The 23,324-nt window shown below is 36.8% G+C and overlaps 1 protein-coding gene and 1 pseudogene across 9 annotated transcripts in view; one reads left to right on the top strand and one right to left on the bottom strand.

The window, feature by feature from the left end:
- Positions 1-7,203, top strand: part of HFM1 (helicase for meiosis 1) — a 169,840-nt gene extending 162,637 nt beyond the window's left edge. For 4 of the 9 annotated variants that reach the window (XM_045036179.1, XM_045036180.1, XM_045036177.1 and 1 more), the window contains exons 39-40: positions 3,601-3,763; positions 6,844-7,203. In XM_045036179.1, the coding sequence (XP_044892114.1) occupies positions 3,601-3,763; positions 6,844-6,945 (265 nt within the window). In that variant the 3' untranslated portion in view covers positions 6,946-7,203. Of the gene's footprint in view, positions 1-251; positions 850-3,600; positions 3,794-6,843 lie in introns of those variants that run through there. The other 5 variants (XM_045036175.1, XM_045036182.1, XM_045036174.1 and 2 more) reach the window with 4 other exon arrangements.
- On the bottom strand, positions 6,952-8,637 carry LOC101095908 (annotated as a pseudogene).
- Between the last annotated feature and the right edge of the window lie 14,687 nt (positions 8,638-23,324).

Here is a 23,324-nt window from a genome sequence, read left to right as displayed (position 1 = left end):
CTATGGCTAACTATAGCAATTTCTCTATCTCTCTTTAATAGTCAAGGTTTACAGACTTGTTCACATATTGATTAAATATTACTTTTTTAAATGCTTAAAGAAATACCTAAGATGTTTGGTCCCTACTTCTCACAGTTTATGAAATCTGATTTCCCCCCAACAGACTTCTTAAGGTTATGCATATTGAAGTTCATTTGATATATTACCTCTCAGCAATCTATATATATTTCTATATTTGCTTTCCCCCCCAGTAGGTATCATCCTGATGATGAAGCTGAGGAAATAAAGTCTTTTCTGGGAATATTTGATGGTATTTTGTAAAACAAACCAAAAAAATGTATCTTATATTAATAAGACAAAGTATAAAGACATCCAGTTATAAAGCAAGCATTTTATTTTTTAAAGGTAGTTCATAATTGTTCAATTTTTTTTTTCTCTTGGATTTGATCAGTTCTGTTGACTGATGTGCAACAAAATATTTGGACAGATTCATTTTCCTATTGTAACTTCATGAAAAGCACTTTCACAGTGGGTTTGTTTCAGTAAGCTGAAAATTAAGTTGCTCTTAGCAATTATTTGGTTATTAAATACATCTTGATTGGATTTTGACAGGAACTAATTAAAAATTTTTCTTCAAAAACAAAAAACAAAAAAAATTATTCTTAATTTTCTCAACAAGAAGAAAGGTATTCTATGAAAAGAAATGATGCTAGGTTACTGAATCTGTTTATTGTATGGATTATTCACCAATATTGTTTTGTTTTACTAAAGATTTTTAAGAATCTGTGGCTGTCTGAAACTGTTGTTATATAACTTCAAATAATAATAAATAAAACATTAATCAACATAGATTGTTTTCCTTTAGCTTGTTTTCCAGTATGGTGAATCCTAAAACTTTGTTACGTTGACCTTTAGCAAACACTATTTCATGTTATTTTCCCATGAATTTTCTCTCAAATTTACTGATATTTATTGATAAGTAGTGTATAGGCAGTCTAAGAAGTGTTTATTATTCTATTTATTTATAGATACAGGTGAAGTTGAAGCCCACTTAAGAAATTTTAGGAATTTAGGGGCATCTGAGTGGTTTAGTTGGTTAAGTGTCCGACTCTTGATTTCAGCTCAAATCATGACCTCACAGTTAATGAGTTCAAGCTCTACATTGTGCTCTGCACTGACAGTGCAGAACCTGCTTAGGATTCCCTCTCTCTCTCTGCCCCTCCCCCTTTCAAGCTCACTCACTCTCACTCACAAATACATACATACATACATACATACATACATACATACATAAATAAATAAAAGAAATTTTAGGAATTTTTCTTTAAGCATAAAAGCCTTAGAGATGAGAAAAGTAGAGAAGAGAAACTCCCAGATGAGATTGTTGTTATTATCATTGGTAAACATTTATGAGGCATCATATATTAAGCATAGAGAAAAAGCTTAAAACAAAACTAAGAAGCTTTATTACCATGTTGAAAAATAAGAGCAACCAGTTCCTTTATTTTAGTCATCTTTACAATTGGCATGTTTCTGCATCTGAATCAATCATGCTACAACCTTTAAAGGTTATTAAACACCATTAAAATGAAAAATTGGTGCACTGCAATCTGTTCATCTTGCATACATAGACTATGACACTAAAGAAATAGCAATTTAATTCAACGAGACTTATTATGATCTGCTAAGCAAAAGCCCTCTGCTTGATACTGCAAAGGAAGCAAATGATGAAAATACTGTTTTTGCTCTCATGGAGCCTACTTTACATTCTGGGAGAGAAACTAAGACATATAGTAATGCAATAATAAAATACAGAATACATTAGAGATGTGGTTCTCAAGCTTCAGGGTACATTGCAGTCATCTAGAGGGCTTGTTTGGAAACAGAATGCAGGGCACCATACGCAGAGTTTCTGACTCAGTAAGTCTGGGCTGGGACCTGAGAATGTGCATTTCTAACAAATGCCCAAATAAATGCTGATGTTGCTGGTCCAAGGATTGCACCTTGAGAAACACTGCAATAGAGGTTTAAAGAGCTCTGGGAGTTCATAGGAGAGAGAACATAATCCTGACCATAGAGTCGGGGAAGCCTTTATACAGGAGTTAAATTTTTTTTAAATTTTTTTAATGTTTATTTATTTTTGACAGACAGAGAGACAGAGCATGAGCGGGGGAGGGGCAGAGAGAGAGGGAGACACAGAATCCGAAGCAGGCTCCAGGCTCTGAGCTGTCAGCACAGAGCCTGACACGGGGCTTGAACTCACAGACCGTGAGATCATAACCTGAGCCAAAGTCGGACGCTCAACCGACTGAGCCACTCAGGCGCCCCTATACAGGAGTTAAAATTTGAGCTGAGCTTTAAAAGATGAACATGATCTTGATGAACAAACACATGAGAGAAGAACATTCTGGCAGAGGAAACAGCTTGAGCAAAGCTCCTAGGGAGGAAAATATCTATTTGGGGAATAATAAATAGGTAATATTAAACATAGGTTAGTGTTGTAGGAGGTGTTTGAAATGTATCTTAAGGCCAGACTGTGGAGGACTTTAAATGCTAAGAAACATGAGCTTTATTCAAAGACAAATGTTTCCCAAACTTGCCTGATCATAAGAAACATATGGATAATATATTAAATATAAAAATTCCTAGACCTTACCTGTTTCAGAATCGCCAGGTGAAAGGGACTGGGAATTCTATAGTTTTAACAAGACTTCAGGTTGTTCTTTATTATCAAGCCAATTTTGGAAACACATGGGTAGGTTCACTTCATAAGTAAAACAAATGGCAAATTAACAGCTTTATCATAGACATGCCTTATTTTGTGCAAGTGTTTACCTGGAAAGTTAAGTGTAGTAGTTCTTAAGAAGTAGACTGATCTCTTAAAGGAGTCTAGTCACTGGGTATTCTTTCCATGAGTGAATAACCCTACGGTTTCCATTTTGTAACATAAAGTTTAAATATATTTCGATGAACCACACAACAGAGCTTTACACAAAAATCTTTGTTGGATTCAATTTTTTCATCTTTTTTTTTTTTTCAGTTAAAAAAGTCCTTAACAGGCTGTATTTTTCTCACAGTGTTGGCATAATGGCTCCTACCTCATAGGTATGAAACAAGAATTTAATAAGCCACTGCATAGGCCTCTCTTAGTTTAGGGACTGATGCATAGTATGTTCTTAGTAAGTGGTGGTTGTTCATACTTAAAAAATATCCTTAGCAGTACTTTATTTTATTATTATTATTTTTCAAAGTTTATTTATTTTTGAAGGAGAGAGAGTGCAAGTGGGCCAAGGGCAGAAAGAGGGAGACACAGAATCCAAAGCAGGCTCCAGGCTCTGAGCTGTCAGCACAGAGTCTGAAGCAGCCCACAAGCCGTGAGACCATGGCCTGAGCCAAAGTCGGACACTTAACTGACTGAGCCACCCAGGCGCCCCTACTGAGCAGTACTTTAAATAGCCCATGGGGAAGGGGTGAAATAATACAAACAGACTGTCCCCAACTTCTGTTTGGACTCATAGTTTTTTAACTTTATGATGGTGTGAAAATGATATGCATTCAATAGAAACCATACTTGGTCTGTGAATTTTGATCTTTTCCCAGGCTGGTGATATGCATAGGATACTCTGTGGCAACGTTGGGCAGGAGCAAGGAGCTGCAGCTCCCAGTCAGCCACAGGACCATGAGGATAGACAACCATACACTGACAAACCATTTTGTACCCATGCAACCAAACTGTTTTACTTTCAGTACAGTATTCAATAAAGTACGTGAAATATTCAACACTCTGTTATGAGATAGGCTTTGTGTGAGATGATTTTGTGCAACTGTAGGCTCATATAATTGTTCTGAGCATGTTTAAGACAGGCTAGGCTAAGCAATGATGCTCAGTATGTTTGGTGTATTAAATGTTTTTTAAAAGATGTTTCATTGGGGCGCCTGGGTGCCTCAGTCAGTTAAGCATCCAACTTCAGCTCAGGTCAGGATTTCATGGTTCATGAGTTCGAGCCCCACTGACAGCTGTACTGACAGCTCAGAGCCTGGAGCCTGCTTCAGATGCTGTGTCTCTGTCTCTGTCTGTATCTCCCCTGCTCACACTCTGCCTCTCTCTCTCTCTCTGAAAAATAAACATTAAAAAATTTTTTTTTTAATTTAAGAACTTCTACTTTTGTGGGACTAGAGAAGATACCAGTGAGGAGAAAGTTAGGGCAAAGAGAAGTAAACTAAACTAAGTTTACTAAGTTTATTATGTAAATAATCTAAGAATTTCAACGTGGGTTTTGGTTAGTGGAACAAACAAAACAAAAGGAAAGGAAAATACTGGCACTTCTTATCCTTTAGCTTGTCACTTCCTGGCTGCCAGTAGTTAAAGGCCTTGCCACTCGATGTCTGATCCAAAGACCAGTAATAGGAGAAACTCCTTGGAGCTGGAGTTAGAAGTTCTCAGGCCTCACTCCAGAACTACTGAACCAAGAGTCTGCATTTTAACAAGATCCTCGGTTGGTTACATGCACGTTACATTGTGAGAAGCACTTATTTAAGGTGGAAAGGAAAGGAAAGGAGGCAATATCAGAATTTTAAAAGAATCCATTCCAGAAGACAAGTAGAAGAGTAATGATGATTAGTTGGTTTTCTGCACATATATTTCCTATTTTAAATGTAATATGGTGATATCACTCTTGTTTAATTGCCTTTCAGTATAGGTTGTTTTCTTCACCAACTGTGTAAATTATCTTTATAATTCCCATGCATCAACTGGGTATTTTTTTTTATGTAGCTTGAGAGGCACTTAGATGCTCTATAGAGTTTTGTTTTAATTAACATAATAAAAGCCGATAATTCAAAAGAGCAATCTTTGTCTTGCTTATTTTCACATTTCAGTTCAGAAACCTTTCCCTAAACTAACATATGCCTTAAAACTTCTTACGTATTTCAGCAAAACAGAATGAAACAAACACACAAACAAAAAAAAAACCCAAACCCCATACTATTCTGAAAGATTTAGAAAAATGTGCATAAACCTGCACTCATATATGTTGTAACTATAATTTTTTTTGTCAAAAAAGGAATGAAAATTCAGCTGATATTAGCATTTTGCCCATTGAAGCACATCCTTATGACAGTAGGTGGCTTCAATCCTTTAGAAAGTACACACACAATAAAGTCATTATTCTGGGGTTTGTTTCTGTATTGATCAGTTTGGAAATATAAACCTTTTACCATTTAGAAATTTTTAAAAATTTTGAAATTTAAATGAATTTTACTACAATATTTTTTCTCATTTCAAGTTTATTAAAATGTTAGCAGTACAAATTATTCAGGTTGCAATTTATCAAAAGATCAACTCAGATGAAGTCTACATTAAAAAAAAAAAAAGGACAAACATAAAACAAACCAAAAACAATGAAAAGAGGAAGACAACAAAAAGATTTATCAGCAAGACTCTACAACTTAAAATTTGAGACAAAATGGAAATGAACTTTCCACAACTCACTCATCCACTATTGTCTTCAAGTGTTCTAGAGCTGGACTCATAGTCAACTTTTTTATGGTCAAAGTTTTAATTTTTATCATGTGCGTGGTCATTTTATTAACCCTTTGATTTTTGGTTTTCCTTTTCCACTGAGGATATGGACTTTGCATGCTCCTTATTTTTCAATGTGAAGAACTTTAATTCTTTGTCCTACTTTGTTCTCATTTTAAGAATGACTTTGATCTCTATCAGCCTTTCCCCCCTGTTATTATTTGGGCTGTTAGGATGTTTTTAAGAGTAGATTCTTTTCAGGGCACCTGGGTGGCTCAGTAGGTTGAGAGTGAGACTTCGGCTCAGGCCATGATCTCACGGTTCTGTTCGTGGGTCTGAGCCCTGTGTTGGGCTCTGTGCTGACAGCTAGGAGCCTGAAGCTTGCTTCGGATTCTCGCTCTCTCACTTTCCCTCTCTCTCAAAAATAAATAAATATTAAAAAAAAAAAAAAAAGATGCATTCTTTTCTGACCTTCAGCATTTTCTTTCCAGTGTGAACTTTCTTGGTTTCTGTATTTTTTGTTGTTTCTGCTTTGATTTTCTTCTCTCTCTGAGCTCCATAAACCTCTCCTCCTTCTCCTATCTTTTTTTCTTGATGTTACTCTTCTCTGCTTTATGACCTTCCCCTCTTGTACCCTGTTCTCTGTATCTGTGGGACTCCTTGCTTCTGCTGCTAGTTCTATCAGGGCTTCTAGATTGCACCCTTCCACTCCAGCCCTACTGCTTCTTTCTCTCCTTCTACCATTGTAACTGGTTTTCCTTTGGGGATGCTTTATTTTATAGTTTTACCCTGTACACCACTTTCTACTCTGACAACCACAAGCACTTTAAAGATACTGTATACATGTTTCTCATAATATCCCTTTGATATTGGGGTCAGATAAAAGAACCTCACTTTATGGGTGACAAAATTGAGTTGATTCTCCAGGTCACATGTTTCTTAAACTATTAAGAAGTGGCATCTGGTTTACAGTCTTTTTGTAGCTGGTAGAATTAATTTTTGTTGAAAAAATGGGACCATTTTATTGTATTTCAGACACACCTCAACTATGGAAAAAGAAGAAAAGCTCTTTTCTTTTTTATTTTTTTTTTTAATTTTTTTTTTCAACGTTTATTTATTTTTGGGACAGAGAGAGACAGAGCATGAACGGGCGAGGGGCAGAGAGAGAGGGAGACACAGAATCGGAAACAGGCTCCAGGCTCTGAGCCATCAGCCCAGAGCCCGACGCGGGGCTCGAACTCACGGACCGCGAGATCGTGACCTGGCTGAAGTCGGACGCTTAACCGACTGCGCCCCCCAGGCGCCCCTCTTTTCTTTTTTAGAATCCTGCTGGGCACCCTGTCTCCTATGTGTTTGTTGGAGCCCAATTCCTTCCTGATGAGAGTGAGGTACTAGGAGGAGGGCTGAGGCCCCAGGACGAGTGAGGACAGAGGAGTAACTGTTGATGAGTGATGACCATGTAACTGTTCGCCTTTGGTTGTATCACGTTCCCTTCTAGACTATGTGCATCTGTTATTTGTCTCACTTTTATTGTGATCATGCTCACTTGCTCTTTGATTTCTATTTAAACTTCTCTTTAATTTTACCCCTTTCCTGATCTTTTCCTTTAGACTTTGACTTTTCTTTAACATTCTCATGATCCCTTCCTTTACTCCTTGACCCCATATTCTTTTCTTCATGTCCATTATACTTTGTATTATGTTTTTTTTTTCTTTTTTTGTGTTATGCTTTTCTTAACTCTGATTTCTGTTTGCTCTTATTGCCTCTTTTAGATTTGGCCCCCTTTTCACCTTGTTTTTATTATATTATCTTTTTTTCTGAATTTCTTCTGATGTCTCTCTCTTTGCTGTTAGATTTATGGTCTTAAACTTTCTTTTCCTCTTTACTTTCTGTTTGGACTCTTGGACACATGCCTATGGTCAGTTATATTTTTCTCTTTTACTCCAACTGGGCTTTTTTGATTTTCTTTTGTTTCAGTTTTAGCTAACTCATTCTTAAGCTCCTTTGATTCATCTTTCACCATTGGATACCCTCATTCTTTGAGCTTTCTGAATCTCGTGCCTCCACTGTGAAGTAGTCTCACTACATCTGAAACGATCCCTTGAACTGGATCTGGAAGGAGTTTGATAATGTCGTAGTTCTATTCCTTTAATTTTATTGCCAGACCTAGTAACTGAAAGTCTCCTCTGCTGTGAAGTAGGCTGGAAGTTAGGTAGCGCCCTCTCTCTCTCTCTCTCTCTCTCTCTCTCTCTCTCTCTCTCTCTCTCCTCTCTCTTTGCCATCAGCTCTGGGAGCACTTTTTCTAATTAAGAATCAATTTTCAGGTATAGGAGGGAACTCTTCTGGATAAACAATACACTTGTGTTATGCTTTAAGATTTTCAGCCTCACTTTCACTAGATGTGATTTTCTTTTCTTTCTATTGTGTGTGTGGGGGGGGGGACATTTTTCCTATGTTTCTTTTTTTCTTTTTTTTTTTTAAAGAAAATTTAAGAGAAATTTTAAAATTTCTTTTCAGAAGCACTTTTAGAATCAGAATGGGACTGAGAATCTCTTGAGCTATATGAGTCACTGGATGGGGAGGGAGGAGGAGGAGGATTTATGCATTTTTTTCTTTCTTTAGTTTGGGAATTAGCCCTCCACAACTGAGTGTCTACCTCAGCAAATGGTTTGCTCACTGCATCTGTTTTCTGGTTTTCTCTCTTACACAACTTCTTGCAGAGAAGTCATTTACCCCCAAAACAACATGATACCCATCTAAATGAGGAGCTGTTTTTGTTAGGAAGAACTATGAACCATTTGTATCCTTCCTTCTTTCACTGATAAGAGAGATTCTCTCTTGTGTTTAACAATGAAATCCTCATCTTCAAAATATCCTCCATTTTCTTCACTGAAGTCACCACCTGAACCATAATATCTTTGACAATGCTGTGAAAAAGAAAACTCTTATAATGGCCCCTGAGTGAATATCCCTGACCCCTTTTCACTTGTAAAAAAACAATGAAATTCATCCCATGTTTGGGGGAACACATCAGAAAAAAATTCAAAGATGACTCTTCCAGCAGGTTGATTATTAATGGCAATGTCAAAAAAAAAAAAAAAAAACTCGTAAAACATTGAGGATGCTGAATCATTGTTCCAATGGCTCCAATACTTAAATCTTTAAATAGAGAAAAATCAGGAACAAACTAATTCAATCAAGGACAACTGATCCAATCCTTTTGCTCCTGTACTGGTAACACTCTCCTCTCCCTGGGATCCTGTCCTTTAATGTGCTTCAGAACTACACTGCCCAGAAAAGGCACTGAAGTCCACTACTACAATCACCTTTACTGATTAATTCACTACAAAAGTTTTATTTTACTTTTAAAATTAATTTTTTCTTTCCGTTGTTATCTGATACATTTTTAAATAGGGAAATAATTGAATGGTACAATAAAACAAACCTTAGATTCTAATTCAGAATTTCAACTTACAGCACTAGAAAACAGCCCACTAAAATACTAAACTACTTACCCGCAGTAGAATTACTTGCCCTTGGCAGAACCAGAATTGAACCCAGGTTGGCATTATACTTTTCCTACTTTAATTCCTATTCTTAAGCAATGAGGTTATACCTCATACTTACTTTTGTAAACTTTTTATCTTTTATCATAAATGTAAAATGTACTTCACTCTCTTCTTCCCTAAATGTATTAAGGAATTCTTTTCTAGCTATGAGGCAAAATAGTTAAATTCTAAATACAATTTAGATAGAAGTACAGCTATTGCTATACTTATAGTTTTGGAATATTGCACACATATAAATTTTAGTATATTGTAGATTAGAATGGTCTTGCTATGCATCACTGTTTGAAAATGACCAAATATCTTATGGTTCTTTCATTGAACATAGTGATTGAAGAGCTGTTTTATACTACCTATATTAGAAAGATGAATATGAGCAGGTCATGTTTCAAGGGACCCATAGATGATCCGGGTAACAATGATCAAAATGCAACAAAAACACAGGCCTTTTAAAGTTATCAAGGTGTTTTTTTTTTTTCTTTAATGTCTGTTTATTTTGAAAAAGAGCAGGGGAGGAGCAGTGATAGAGAGAGAGGGAGAATCCCAAGCAGGCCCCACACTGTCACTGCAGACGCCCAACACGGGGCTCGATCCTATGAACTGCAAGATCATGACTTAAGATCAAAAGTCAGACGTTTAACCAAGTGAGCCACCCAGGTGCTGCTAAAGTTATCAATGTTTTTAAAAAATTAATATTATCACCATCAAATTACATTACCGACATGTTTTTTTCTAGACTCTACAAAAGAGTTATAGTGTCTGGACTTCTTATGGAGGTAACATGCAGACATAGTCCAATCTTTGAAAAGGAAGGCTACACATTCTTTTAGATAGTGGATTATAAAAAGTTAGAGAATGGAGTGACTTTGGAAAGGAGCAAGAGATCACAGTACAGGTTGACAGATTCTGGAAGAAGAAGGGAATAAAGGGACTGAAGAAACGAGTCATGGGCATCTGACAGATTGGAGTCAGGATCATTTACATGCATATATGGTATGTAATTAAAATGTACAATTTGGGCTGAAAGGAAATTACGAAGTGGAGAACTTATTATCAGTGTATAAAGTAACCCATGTTTCTAATGAAAGAAAAATATTTTAGTTGGAAGACTTATTCATTATGGGAAGTTAAAGTATTTAAAATTTAAAACAGTTTTAGATGGGAACGATAAAACATATATCCTTCCCTACTTTAATGTATTTTTGAGATATTAACCAATGTTGTTGTTATTTTGTTTTGTTTTGTTTTGTTTTTCCTGTTGTCTCCTTCATTGAGGCAGCTAAACTATGAACTAGATGTTCCTCAAGGAAGGGTTATCAAATCCTTGAATTTTAAAATTTCAAATCTAAGATCCAGACTTGAGATAAAATAATTTGAAAAATACCTGATGGGTCAAAACCTATTTTTCCTGCCCCCAAGACTGAAGATTCTCTAGACTTGGAGAAAAGGAGAGAAGTCAGTGGAAAAGAAAAGAGCTCAGATGCTGGGTACCTGAAAGAAGACCCGGGCTCAGCTTTCTCTTGGATTTATTCTAAAGTCATGTGTGGTAAGATTGGGGGAAAAATAGAATACTCCTCTCTGCTCAATTTTAGAAATTTAAGAGCAGAAGGAATGTCACTATTCCTGTGTACTTTGAGAAGGTGGCAAGACCCCAGAGTTCTCCCTCACTCCCACATGCCGATGGCACAGAGCAATAGGGTAGAGATGGTGGTGTGGTAGGTTAATGTTAAAAGGGGAGACTGAGGTAGCCTTGTAGAGTCCCTGTGGGCATGTAGAGCAGCAGAAGCATTTCCCATGAGCCAAAGGCTACTATAGGGACGAGATAGGGCCTGTTGGTGCCACATTCCTTTTCTCACTCTCCCAGAAGTCACAGAAACTAGTGTCCAACACAAGGAGTACACAGCTGTAAATTTTGTGGACAGCCAATCAGGACCAGGATGTGTGCCTCATCAGATAGTAGCACAGAGAGGATGACAACAACAGGAGATGGTCCCCTGGATCATAAACACAATCCCAGCATAAGGGGAGGGGAGACCGCATTGATGGAGATTGATTCTCCAACATCTAGTGGAATGGGGGTTTGCAATAGAAACTAAAAGTTGGCATTTCTTGCATACTTGAGTTTATGATCTTAAACTTGGACCCACTATATTATTAACAGTGATAGGTTTGTGAAAGAAGTCTCATTTTGTAATATCATTAGTAACAAGTAACATCTTCAGATTCAATATGATCTACCAAAAGCATTACGACATACTAATGTCAACTGGTGTAGAAACTCAGATCTGAATCTCAGTCATCAGGTAGAGATTTTGCTCAGGTGCTAAACATATCTTCTCTTTTTAAAAAAAGCAAAATAGAACAAAACAGTACTAGCTAACATTACTAAGTATATGTCCTGTACTTTGTCCTAAGCCCTATGGATGGCATATTTAATCCTTTCAATAGTCCTATGAGGTAAATACACTCATTATGTATGTATCTTATGCATGCAAAAGCTAAATGTATTGCCAAAGGTTGCAAATCTTGAACTTTATGTGATTTGAGAACGCTTTGCATAATCATTTTGCTGTTCTGTCTAGAATGAAGTACTGAAATACTACATCTTTAAAGTTACATCCAATCATCAAAATCCATGTTTTTCTAATCTTCAGAATTTTCCTGTTGGAGAATTTAAGGCAAATTCAAGGAGGCTCTTAGTCAAGACACATACTACAGTCTCTTTCTCTGGTTTCCAGAGAAGCAAGATGACCATGACCTTCTCCATAGATGTCCCGATCATTGAACCAAGCCTTCCCCTTTACACGTCACCTATCGACATGAGTAGACATCTTTTCTTCCCATTTGGCTCTGAAACTTCAGGTCTCTATTTTGATTTTTAGTTTTTACACTTAAGCTACTGTATTTTAGTTTTTGTTTCTCTGACCTGCCTCTCCCAAGGCTATTTATCTTCCCTAGATAGATGACTTCTTTCTGAAACGCAGTATTTTGAAAAGAGAGGGAAAAAAAGGAGGCCCTGTTTTTAACAAAATACTCTTTAAAAGGGAAACTTGGGTTTTTTTGTTTTGTTTTTGTTTTTTTGTGTTTTTGTGTGTGGTGTTTTATTTTGTTTTGTTTTGTTTTGCCAGTGCTGTGTTATAAAGCTTCCCTGCTGCTAATCCATGAAAACTAGCCTAAATAAGAGAAGAGACACAGCTTTTTGTGACCTCTTCTGGGATTATAGTACTTCAGTCATATCTGCTTGGAATATAATTGTCATCTGGCTATTTTTCTCCATAATATATAGTTACATGTGATTTTTTTCACACCTCTCATTTAGGAATATATTGTTTTGAAGAAAAGTTTGAAAGTTAAACACAAACCTTTACTGAGAGTATTTGATTATCTATCTTATAAAAATATGACTGAATAAAGTTACACCTGAAGTTCTATTTTTATCCTTAAATTAAAGTTTAAAGAAAGAAAAGGGATTAGCAGTTATTATTAGATTTTTATGTTAAAAATTATGAACTTTCAATATATAAATTTCAGGTTTTTCCCAATAGGCTTTATTACTTCTTCTGATTGTCTTTTCATTTTCATGTGCTGTCCATCAACCAACTGTTTCCTATCCTTTTGGGATTTTCCTCAATTTCTGTTTGCATTACAATGTCATATTTCTTTTATTTTAAATGACTTTAATTTCATTTTTAATATATAGTGAGAACACACTGTAATAAGTTCATTTCACTACTTTTCAGTTTCAAAATAACTTTGTCTTTTGAAATTTCTGCCTCCTAAATTAAGTCAAGCATTTCAGAGACTTCATAGAAAGAAACATTCTCTTTTCTCTTTAAAAGAATTCCATGTGTCTAAGCACTTTTATAAAGTAGAGGTATTTAGTAACATAGAATCTCCAGTGTAATAAATATTTCTCCATTGGGATATTTCTATTGGCAAAATTATGTAAAGCAATTTATAGCTTCATGCTCTTATAAGAAAGGTTGTTTTTTCTCTTCTTTCTTCACAATAAAAAGAGCTTTATTAGATTTTTTCTCATGAAAGCACATGCTTATTTACAATAACTATACTATAAAAATAATTCAGCAGTTACATGCAGTAGACTTGTACACATAGCAACATAGATCTGAAACACATAGTACTAGGTGGAAAATGTAAGAAACAGGATGAGAAACCATCTAAGTAAATTTAAAATATCTGTACAAAAAAAATTTTTTAGGACTATACAAACAAAATAAAAGATTTATATTAAATGCATTAGGATAGTTGTTAGTGGAGGTGGTTTGGGTGATCTAAGTAGGAAATGGGGTTCAAAGATAGTAAAAGAAGAAATTTCAGATAATTTAAAAGTATGAGGAATTTAAAATCACCTTCAATTCCACTCCTTGATAATATCACAGTGCATAGTTTGGAATATAGACATCCAGATAACACACACATACACATGCATACACATACACATGCATGCACACACACATTTTAAAGTGGGATTATAATCTGCTTTTAATCTTATTTTCATTAAACAGTATAATATAAATCTGTTGATATAAATCATTTTTAATGTAGTATGTGCATGGATCTGCATAACCTATTCAATGACTACCCCATGGATGTATATTTAGGTTTTTTCCAGTTCTTTTTAATGACTAATGTTACAATTAACATTCTTATACATATATCTTTATCTACTTGCCTTTCACTAGAAATGCTTATTGAAACAGGGGCACCTGAGTGGCTCAGTCGGCTAGTCGTCCGACTTAGCTCAGGTCATGATCTTGCAGTTCATGAGTTCAAGCCCCGCATCGGGCTCTGTGCTGACAGCTCGAAACCTGGAACCTGCTTCAGATTCTGTGTCTCCCTCTCTGCTCCTCTCCCTCTCGTGCTCTGTCTCTCTTTCAAAAATAAACATTAAGAAAAATTTTAATTATTGAAACAAGTTGTCAAACTGCCTTCCAGAAATACCATTTTCACATTCATAATATGAAACTTTCTGATTCTCACAAGGTGTTAAAGCTTAAAGCACTTGTAAAACAAAGAGCAACAAAATTATCTCCATATTCCAGGCCATTCAAATGTCCAGATCTCCTCAATAGAATTAATTTCCTCACTTAGTACCTTCTGTTCAGTGGGAGGTCAAAGACTACAAACCATGTTAATGTCATTACACAGCTGACTATTTAGCACTGCCTTGGTCTGACCTATACATCAGGGACTGAGTGAACTACCAGAGAAAAGCAGAAAGGATGCAGATTCACTTAAGTAGCACATCAACTTTTTTGCACTTGTACATGCATCGGAATCTTGAATGTCAAAAAAATTAAAGTCTTTAATTACTAATAGTGGGATCTATATTCTAAGTAGTTGTGAGTTGTCTGTTTTTCAACTTCATTCCTAAAGTGGCTTTTATTGTGTTTTGAAGGTTCTGACCTCATTGGCAACAGTCAAATTCATTTTCAAACATAGCCTCCCAATCAGACAACAATTCCAGCCTGGTGGGATGGACAGAGTTGGGCTGTAGAGCCAGGCTGACCCTGGGCTGTGTGCAAAGTCATGTGGCCGCAGGACCTTAGGCTAGTTACTAAACTTGTCTATTTCCTCATGGTATTACACAGAGGTAAGAACCTCCATTGGGTTGTATCTCCAGTATCTAGAACAAATATATCAACAAATATTTGTTCGTTCATTCAAGGTAACAATTAGCAATAATGAATGTGAAACGTCTGGAATCTAGAAAATACTAAGTGGTAGCTATTGTCATATTAAGATAAAGTAAAGGGATGTTGTTGAAGGAGAGAAGCTGAAAGCAAAGAATTTCAGATAGTCTGGATTGCTGGTGAGAGCCCGAGATCAGGTTCTAGGACCACTGTGAGTTTGGAAATGTGGAAATTAATATTGACAGCTTGGAAGAAGAAAAGGAGTTGCTCTGAATTAGGCTCAGCATTCAGGGTTACCAACAGCCCGTCAAAATGGAAAATACCTACGTGGCTTTTAACCAGGTGTGAACGTGAATAATCAACTCATCAAGGTAAAGTCTTTAAGCTTTTTCTACCCGGTATCATTGCTATACCTAAAGCCATATTGCAGGAAGAACTGCTAAATGCATGTTTTCTTAATGCCGCTATGTGGCAGGAATTTAAAGTTATAATCTCTTTTCAAGGCACATCTTTATTAAAGGGGAATCATTCAAAGCCATCTGAGTGCAATTACTATATAAAGGCTAATTGACCTAATTAATCTAATATGGGTCAATGGCTCTATACTACCCAAAGAACATTTTCAAATGAAAAGGGGGAAAAAAAGCAACTCCAAAAGGGATTTCTTTAAGTGAACATCCTTAAATTTAGTGAGCCTGATTTATTCCTTGCACACAGATATTATATTGCTACATATTATATTGCTGGAGTGGCTGAGCTGGGATAAAAAGAGATAGACTAATTCTCTGAGGATCCTGAGGAATATTCTGTTTGTCACTCAGGGGAAGGCACTATATAAATTACATTACACCAATACTGCCTCTTTCTGATAAGGTAGCACTGAAAGAAGAATTCAACATGACAAGAAGTCAAATTTACTATCATACTGTTTTGATTCTCTTGGTGATGTGATAAAGTGCATGCTGATACCTGCTTTTTATTTGATTAACTTACAGCTCCTTTGAATGTCAGCTGGTTCCATTTGAAGTACTGGCTGCCAAATATAAACTGGGACTGATAATATCTGAGCCCTATGATTGAGGAAAGAATGTATAACACACGCCTGTGGTAGGCAAAATAAAGCCTCCCAACATGTTCACGTTTTAATCCCCCAAATTTGTAACTATGTCACATTACATGGCAAAAGGGACTTTGCACATGTGAAGTTAGGGATATGGAGATGGAGAGAATATCCTGGATCATCCAGCTGGGTCCAATGTACTCACAAGAGTTCCTATAATGGAAAGAAGGAAGCTGGAGAGTCAGAGAAAGAGATATAAGGATGGAAGCAAAGGCCAGAGAGACAGAGAGAAGGAGAAAGGGAGATAGGTTTGAAGATGCTGTGCCTCTAGCTTCGGTGATGGAGAAAAAGGCTGTAAGTCAGGGAAGGCAGGCAGCTTCTAGAAAAGTCAAGGGAATGGATTCTCCCCTAGAGCCTCCAGAAGAAATGTAGCCCTGGATTTTAAAATCAAGCAACCTTGATTTTAGCCCAGTGACATTAATTTTTGGACTTCTGACCTCTAGAACTGTGAGTAATAAATTTGTATTGTTTTAAGCCACAGAGTTGGTGGTAATTTGTTATAGCAGCAAGAGAAACTACGTGCCACTTTTGGGGCTCATGGCATAGAGCTACACTATAGTGTCATTTTGGTTGGATTGAAATGACTTTCCCAAACTGGACCTATAATCCAAGATAAAGCTAGGGCAAACCAGGGAAGCACACAGCAGAAGCTCTTGCTTGGCCTTTTATTCATCACAAGCTCACTTTGTTCCCATTTATTCTGAGGCCTTTTAGAGAAATGGAGTATTAGCGAAGGTTCTTAAGTGTGGGAAGAAATCAGTCCTCTTATGAGTTAATTCCCCTTTCCTCAGGTTTTAAACTCCAAAGACATTTTCTAAAATGATTTTCAACTATAAACAATGTCTTGTAATCAACTTGGCCTCTGTTCTGGCCAAAACCTTTAGAAAGTGGTTAAGCATCTTCACTGGGAGTCACTGGCCCTGGACATGGCCTTGAGCTAATAGGGTAGAAAGGGTAGGAGTTTTGGGCAGCTGATCAAAATCTTACTGGGGTCAAGGAGTTTTAAAAGATAAGTAGGGCACATGGGTGGCTCAGTCGGTTAAATGTCCAACTCGAATTAGTTCAGGTCTTGATCTCAGGGTTGTGAGGTTCAAGCCCCATGTTGGGCTCCACTCTGCGTGTGGAGCCTACTTTTAAAAAATGGTAATATATACAGCCACTGTGCTAAGGAGCACTTACGTCCATTAAGTAACATGTGCATTATCCTATTATCCCATGCTTATTATCCCGACTTTCAACTGAGGAAAGTAAAGCTGAAGAAATGGCACCGTGCCCACTGTCACCTACAGCAGGCTTACTCCAGGGCTGGGCTGTTAACCACTACTCCATGTCCCCTCTCCACATCAGAACTTCCCTGGAAAATTCTTGGAACTCTTGGAAAGTGTTCTATAGACAGAATTATGGCAGATTTGTTGTTTTCTTGATGTTCTGAGTGTGCCACCCCAGCAAATTCTTGAGAATGCAGGCAGAGTTTGCAAGAGGAAATGTATATATCACTACAACACCAAGCAAAGTCCTCTTGTCAAATGCAGTCAAAGAACGGGTAGGTTGTGCAGTGCAAGCTTGGCTTTCTCTGAGGCACACTAGTTCTTATGGGCCTGATGGAAAGGCCTGTTAACTGATGGCATGATCATGACTCCATTAGAAGAAAGACAAACAATGAAAAGGAATAAGTGCACAGTTTGATTCTGACCATTGCAGTGGACCCAATGAGGAAGAAAAGCTGGAGGAATCTAGTGAGACCATTTAGGTTGGATAGCAAGCTTTCTGATGAACATGGGTGAACAGTGAACAGGATGACACATACCCAAGGTCCTGGAATAACTCAAGTCTTAGAAGAAGGTTAATGGTCAGAAACAGGTAAAAATGCTAAAGAAAATAAAAAATTTAGAGCAGGAGGAATTCTGGGAAGGGAAAAGCCCCAGCCTGAAAATAATGACGCTAAGTTAGTATATAATAACAGTGAGGAAAAGAACTTCTCCACTCCTATTTTACCCTCTTTTTTTTTCTTGGTAAGAAGATTGGAAGATTGACTGGAAAGTGTGGACAAGTGTTAGCAAAAGGAAGTGGCACCCCAACTCCTCCAAGAATCCACATCTGAACCATTGCATCCCAAGGGAAGGTAATATAATAGATTGGGAAAATAGGCTTTGGGGTCTGATACACCTAGCATCTACTTTATTCTCCTGGCAAGTTACTCAACAGTTCCAAATTTCAGTTTTTTCCCCTGTAAAATTGGGATAATAGGCTGCCTCATAGGGGAGGGAAACAATGCAGCATAGAGCACTTTAGCCAGCACCTGTCACGTAATAAATACTTGATGCACAGTGGCTACTCATTGTATCATTATTATTTTTATAGACTAAATAGTTTACATGACATCAGAAATCTTTAATTGTGAGGAATAAATATTGTGAATGAATAGTTAATAAACCTAGAACTAATTATATTAAAGATAGTTTCACCTGTTTCCAAGGTAAATAGTGATCTCCAGGAATAGTGTAGGTTCAGTAAGGTCATGCCAACCTAAATGCATTTTCCTTTCTCTAAAGGGATATATACTGGAAACCAGAGGAATTTTTATAGACCAAGATTATTGGTATTACAGCCTGACCAAGAATCTTGTGATACCCTTATGAAAGAACTGCACTGGTTGCTACAGGTAGGAAAACTTTTAACTTGTTGAATAATCCTAACATTGCTACTTAAGAACTATAACTCCACTGGAAGATTGCTGGGAGGAATAACTTAGAGATTGGCCCCTCAGTCCTAAATTGTTTGACGTTTTCACTAATGACTTTTATGTTAGCATTTGCAGCTTGTTGATTGGTGAAAGAATGCTAAATTGTAAAATTAGGATTCAAAAGATTCTCATATGGCCAAAACAACAGACTAAATATAACAATGTGGAATTTTCCCACAAAATTCTAGTCTTTGACTTTAGTGTAACATCAAACCCTATAAATAGAGTATGGGGTACATGTCTAAGCAACTTGTATTACTTTTTCAAAAGTTTTATTCGAGGGGAACTTGGCTGGCTCAGTTGGTAGAGTGTGTTTTGATTTGGGGCTTGTGCATTCAAACCCTGCATTGGGTGTAGAGATTAATTAAAAATAAAATCTTTAAAGAAATTTTTTATTCAAAAACAAGCTGAGTATAAGACAACCATAATGTTTTGCTTCCATCCCTGGTAATGTTGAAACACAGAGAAGACAACTACTTGACAGAACTTTATTGAAGGGATTCCACTAAATTTGATGGGATGGGTTTGGATGCAATATATATACATATATATATATATATATATATATATATATATATATATATATATATATAAAGCTTCTTAGGTATCACTATATGTGTATGAGTTACATAATTAAGCATACAAATAATTTGGGGGGGACAAATTTCTATTAAAAATACATAGTACAGGTGCCAGAGAAGCTCCTAAATCACTCTCTACTGTAGTTGTAAATATACTTGGCAAATTAGTATTTAATCTCTCATTAAATAAGTCATTCAAAATGTGAAAAATTTCATGATGATGTCATAAACAATTATTCTTGTACATCATTGTATTAAAAAGTAAATCAATGTGTGCCACCTTACCCCTATGAGGATGATTACTATAGAAAAAAAAAAAAACAAAATAAGTGGTGATGAGAATGTGGAGAAATTAGAATCCTTCATACTGTTGGTAGGAATGTTAAATGGTGTAGCTACTATGGAAAACAGTATGAAGATACCTCAAAAAATAAATAAAATTACCATATGATCCAGCAATTCTACTTCTTGGTATACAATCAAAAGAATTTAAAGCAGAATTTCAAAGAGCTATTTGTTTATTCATGTCACAGCAGTATTACTCACAATAGCCAAGAAATAAAAGCAACCCAGGTATCTATCACTGGATGGATGGATTAAAAGTGTGATATATACATACAATGGAATATTATTCAGCCTGAAAAAGGAAGGAAATTCTGACACATGTGACAACAAGGATGAACCCTGAGGACATTACATCAGTCACAAAAGGACAAGCACTTGTGTGACTCCTCACCTGAGGCATCTAGAGTAGTCAAATTCATAGATACAAAAAGTAGGATGATTATTTCCAGAGTCTGGAGGGGTAGAGGGGAATGAGGAGTTATTATCTAATCAGCGCAAAGTTTCAGACTTGCAAGATTAAGAGTTCTGGAAATGGATGTTGTGATAGTTGCACAGCAATATAAATATACCTAACAATGAAGTGTGCTCTTAAAAATGGTTAAGATGGTAAGTTTTATGTTAAATGTATTTTATCACATTTTTTAAAAGTATACCAACGTAAAATCTTAAATATATCAAGAGCAAGCTATCTCCCCCTTCTGACTCCTCCCCTGCTACATGTCGCTCTTATTGGCTGGATTTTGAGGGTGTGCATATGATTTCAGTTATCTGCATTAATATCATGCTAGGATGTTGTTGCAGTTATAAACCTCTCTGCTAGTTCGACGTGGTAGCGATGTTTGTCTCTTTGCCAAGCTGGTGACAATTTAATGATAGTATTGTCAACCAGTGTCTTTGATGGTTATACACATTTATCAGACCGTATAATCATCTCTACTACACCAGTTGCTCACACACCAGAAATGAAGCTCCAGTAACAGTCTATTACTCTGACAAGGATAATAGGTCATTATTACCAAATCAGCAACACAGTGCTTTAAAAATAAATGACCCTGCTTCCCATCATTATTTATTTTTCATAAGTGCCTCAGATTTGTCTTAGCATCTAACAGCAGGAGACAATTATCCCATAATCATCTTCTTCATCTTCGTCTTCGTCTTCTTCTTTGTCTACTTCTTCATCTTCAGCCTGTCTTAAATGGTTTTAAGTGGTAAATTAAATGTTTCTGTTGACCCTAAAGTAGAAACCTGGGTGGTTTTATAGGAGCATTAATTAAAAAATGGGTGGAATTCATTCCAAATGCATACAATCCTCCTTTTTCCATCCAGTTCTGTTGAACAAGAATGGCCAGCTAGGAAGATGGTAGTGAGAGGAGAAAAGAGAGCTACTGTGTGCTTATCACATGAATGAAGGCATTTTTAATGTGGTCTTAACACTGTTTGATTGGGCCAGCAGAGTGTACACACAGTCCCCAAATGTTGCCCCTTCTCTATGTAGAGTGTTTTCAAAGGGAAACTCGTAACTCCAAAAAGGAAAAATTCCTCTCTGCTGGCCCGGAAGTTCTCCACCGCCACCTCCCCTCAGACAGGACAGCCCGAGGGAGCCTGAGAGGGTCTTCCCCAGCTGGACACCTGCTCTGACCGCCTGGCAAGAGGCTCTGCTGACAGGGCCGCCCTTCTTGCACTGAAGTCTGGATTAAATCACAGTCCCTGCTGGAGATTGGACGTTGTCTACAGCTTCAATGGCAGAAGGCCCCAGGAAGGACAGGAGATTTGTATTCTAAGGAGGGAAGGAGGAGAACTGGCTGGGTGAAGATCGTGTTTCTTTGGCAACTGAGAACCATCCTTTTTAGGGGTGGCCGCTAGCTTTCAAAACAAAAAGAAGCTGGTAACTGTAAAAGGCTACGATGGGTTTCCTGCTCCCCCACCCTTTTAGAGGCAAAACCTATTTATGAGGCTTTATTAAGTGCAAATAAGTCCCTCGGCTTCAACGGAGAAGCAGCAGCTGCTGAAGATGTGGTCATTTGCATATAAATGACATGATTTCAGCTCAGAGAAGAATATTGAAAAATATACATGTCGACAATGGAATCCTGATAGATTCACACATATTAAGGTCAGATATTGTAATTTTTAAGGCTGCTGCATGCTGATGACTGCATCATATAACACATTCAATTCTGTTTGGGTTATATGAGTTTTATCTTCTATGAAATGGAGGATTTTTATTGTGAATTAATTAAACTACTTTTTTTCCCTAAACATGAGAACATTTAGGTCAATAAGCTAAACGCTCTACAAATGCAAAGACTTCGTGACAGCCAAAGTTACCAACTGCAAACTTGGATTTTCTGCACAGCTAACAAAGAAGCATGTGTGCCCAGGAGTCTCCCGTGGAAGAGACTGTGTGGCGCTTTCTCTAATTTTAGTCTGTCCGCTGCAGGGACAACCTGTTTTTTGAAGGGCTAAAGAAGGCTCCAGTTTTTATATTCTAAGAAGTTTTCGAACAGCCTGACTATAAGATGAGTGGGGAAATTACTGTAGCCCAAAATGACCACAAATTTGCCAAGTGCCCACTGTTGTTTCGTTGCCCCATGACCTGTGGCTTGGAGTTCACAGCTGGCAAGAGACACATCCTGAAATCATCCGCACTGCTCCCAGGCAAGCATCCTCCAGGCTGCCTGGAGGAAGTAGATGGGTTTCTCTCAAATATGCCCCAAATTTTGGCCCTGCACCAGTCAGGCTGCTTGTTGACTCCTTTCCCATCTGCAAAACAAATTTGTTTAGAAACTGCTTGTGGTACTTTGGCTGCTGAGAAGGCCATAGGAATACACAATGCTACCTTCACCTTGTAATCCAGCCCACGGCTCCCTCAGGGAGAACATTTTCCTCTAAATGATGATCACTTAAGTGTTAACTTTAGATTTGCTCATAAAAAATAGTAACTTTAAGTAACAGACTTGATTTCTATTGACTCAGTATTTGATCACTGAATTACTTATTAAATAAGTCAGGTAGCTAATTCTCAACATATTTTTAAACCCTACATGTGAACATTTACTAGATGAATAAAGTCCTTGGTCTATACACACTTTCTAAAAGAGATGATTAAAGATGACTAATAAATAATGAAATAGCTATCAAGGAACAAGGGAAATTTAGAAACTCACCATAAATGTATGTTTTTCATAGAGAACCTTAGAGACTTTATAGAACTCGATTATGCTAACTTGAAAAACAATCCCAATGTCAATTTGCTGATGTATTCAATATATTCTCTTAAAATAATTTGTGGAGATACATATGATGCTTTAGCTTTAAGAAAGATTTTCAAACTCAAAATTTTTAGAAGTTTAGTTCTGGTCATTGATCAAATTACACACATAGAAGGTGATTATATTATCCAAAGTTAGGCATCTGATTAACAGAGAAGGGTGATTAAACCACCCAGGGGTGGAGCCAGTAATTGTGGGGCCTGAAGCTTATACAATTTGGAGGACTCTCTTTAAAAGAATACAAAATTACTGATACAAAATTGGGTAAATATGAATATTAATTAGGTTGAGAAAAAAAATCACAACAAAACTACAAACTAAAATCACAGCAAATTACAAACCTCACAAAAGCCACAAAACTAACCTGCCGTGATCGATTAGCTGGCTACACACCTCAACACTTTTCCCTACAATTGACTACCTCTAATATGACTGATTAAAAAAGGGTTTTTTATTAATGCCAGTTTTTTAAAGTTTATATCATTTCCGCAACTTGCTACAGGAAATGTCACGTAAGGT

Source organism: Felis catus, chromosome C1 (assembly GCF_018350175.1).
Source record: "Felis catus isolate Fca126 chromosome C1, F.catus_Fca126_mat1.0, whole genome shotgun sequence".
Taxonomy (NCBI): Eukaryota; Metazoa; Chordata; class Mammalia; order Carnivora; family Felidae; genus Felis; species Felis catus.
The sequence above is the reverse complement of the archived record's forward strand: the minus strand, read 5'-3'. Positions and strand labels throughout refer to the sequence as shown.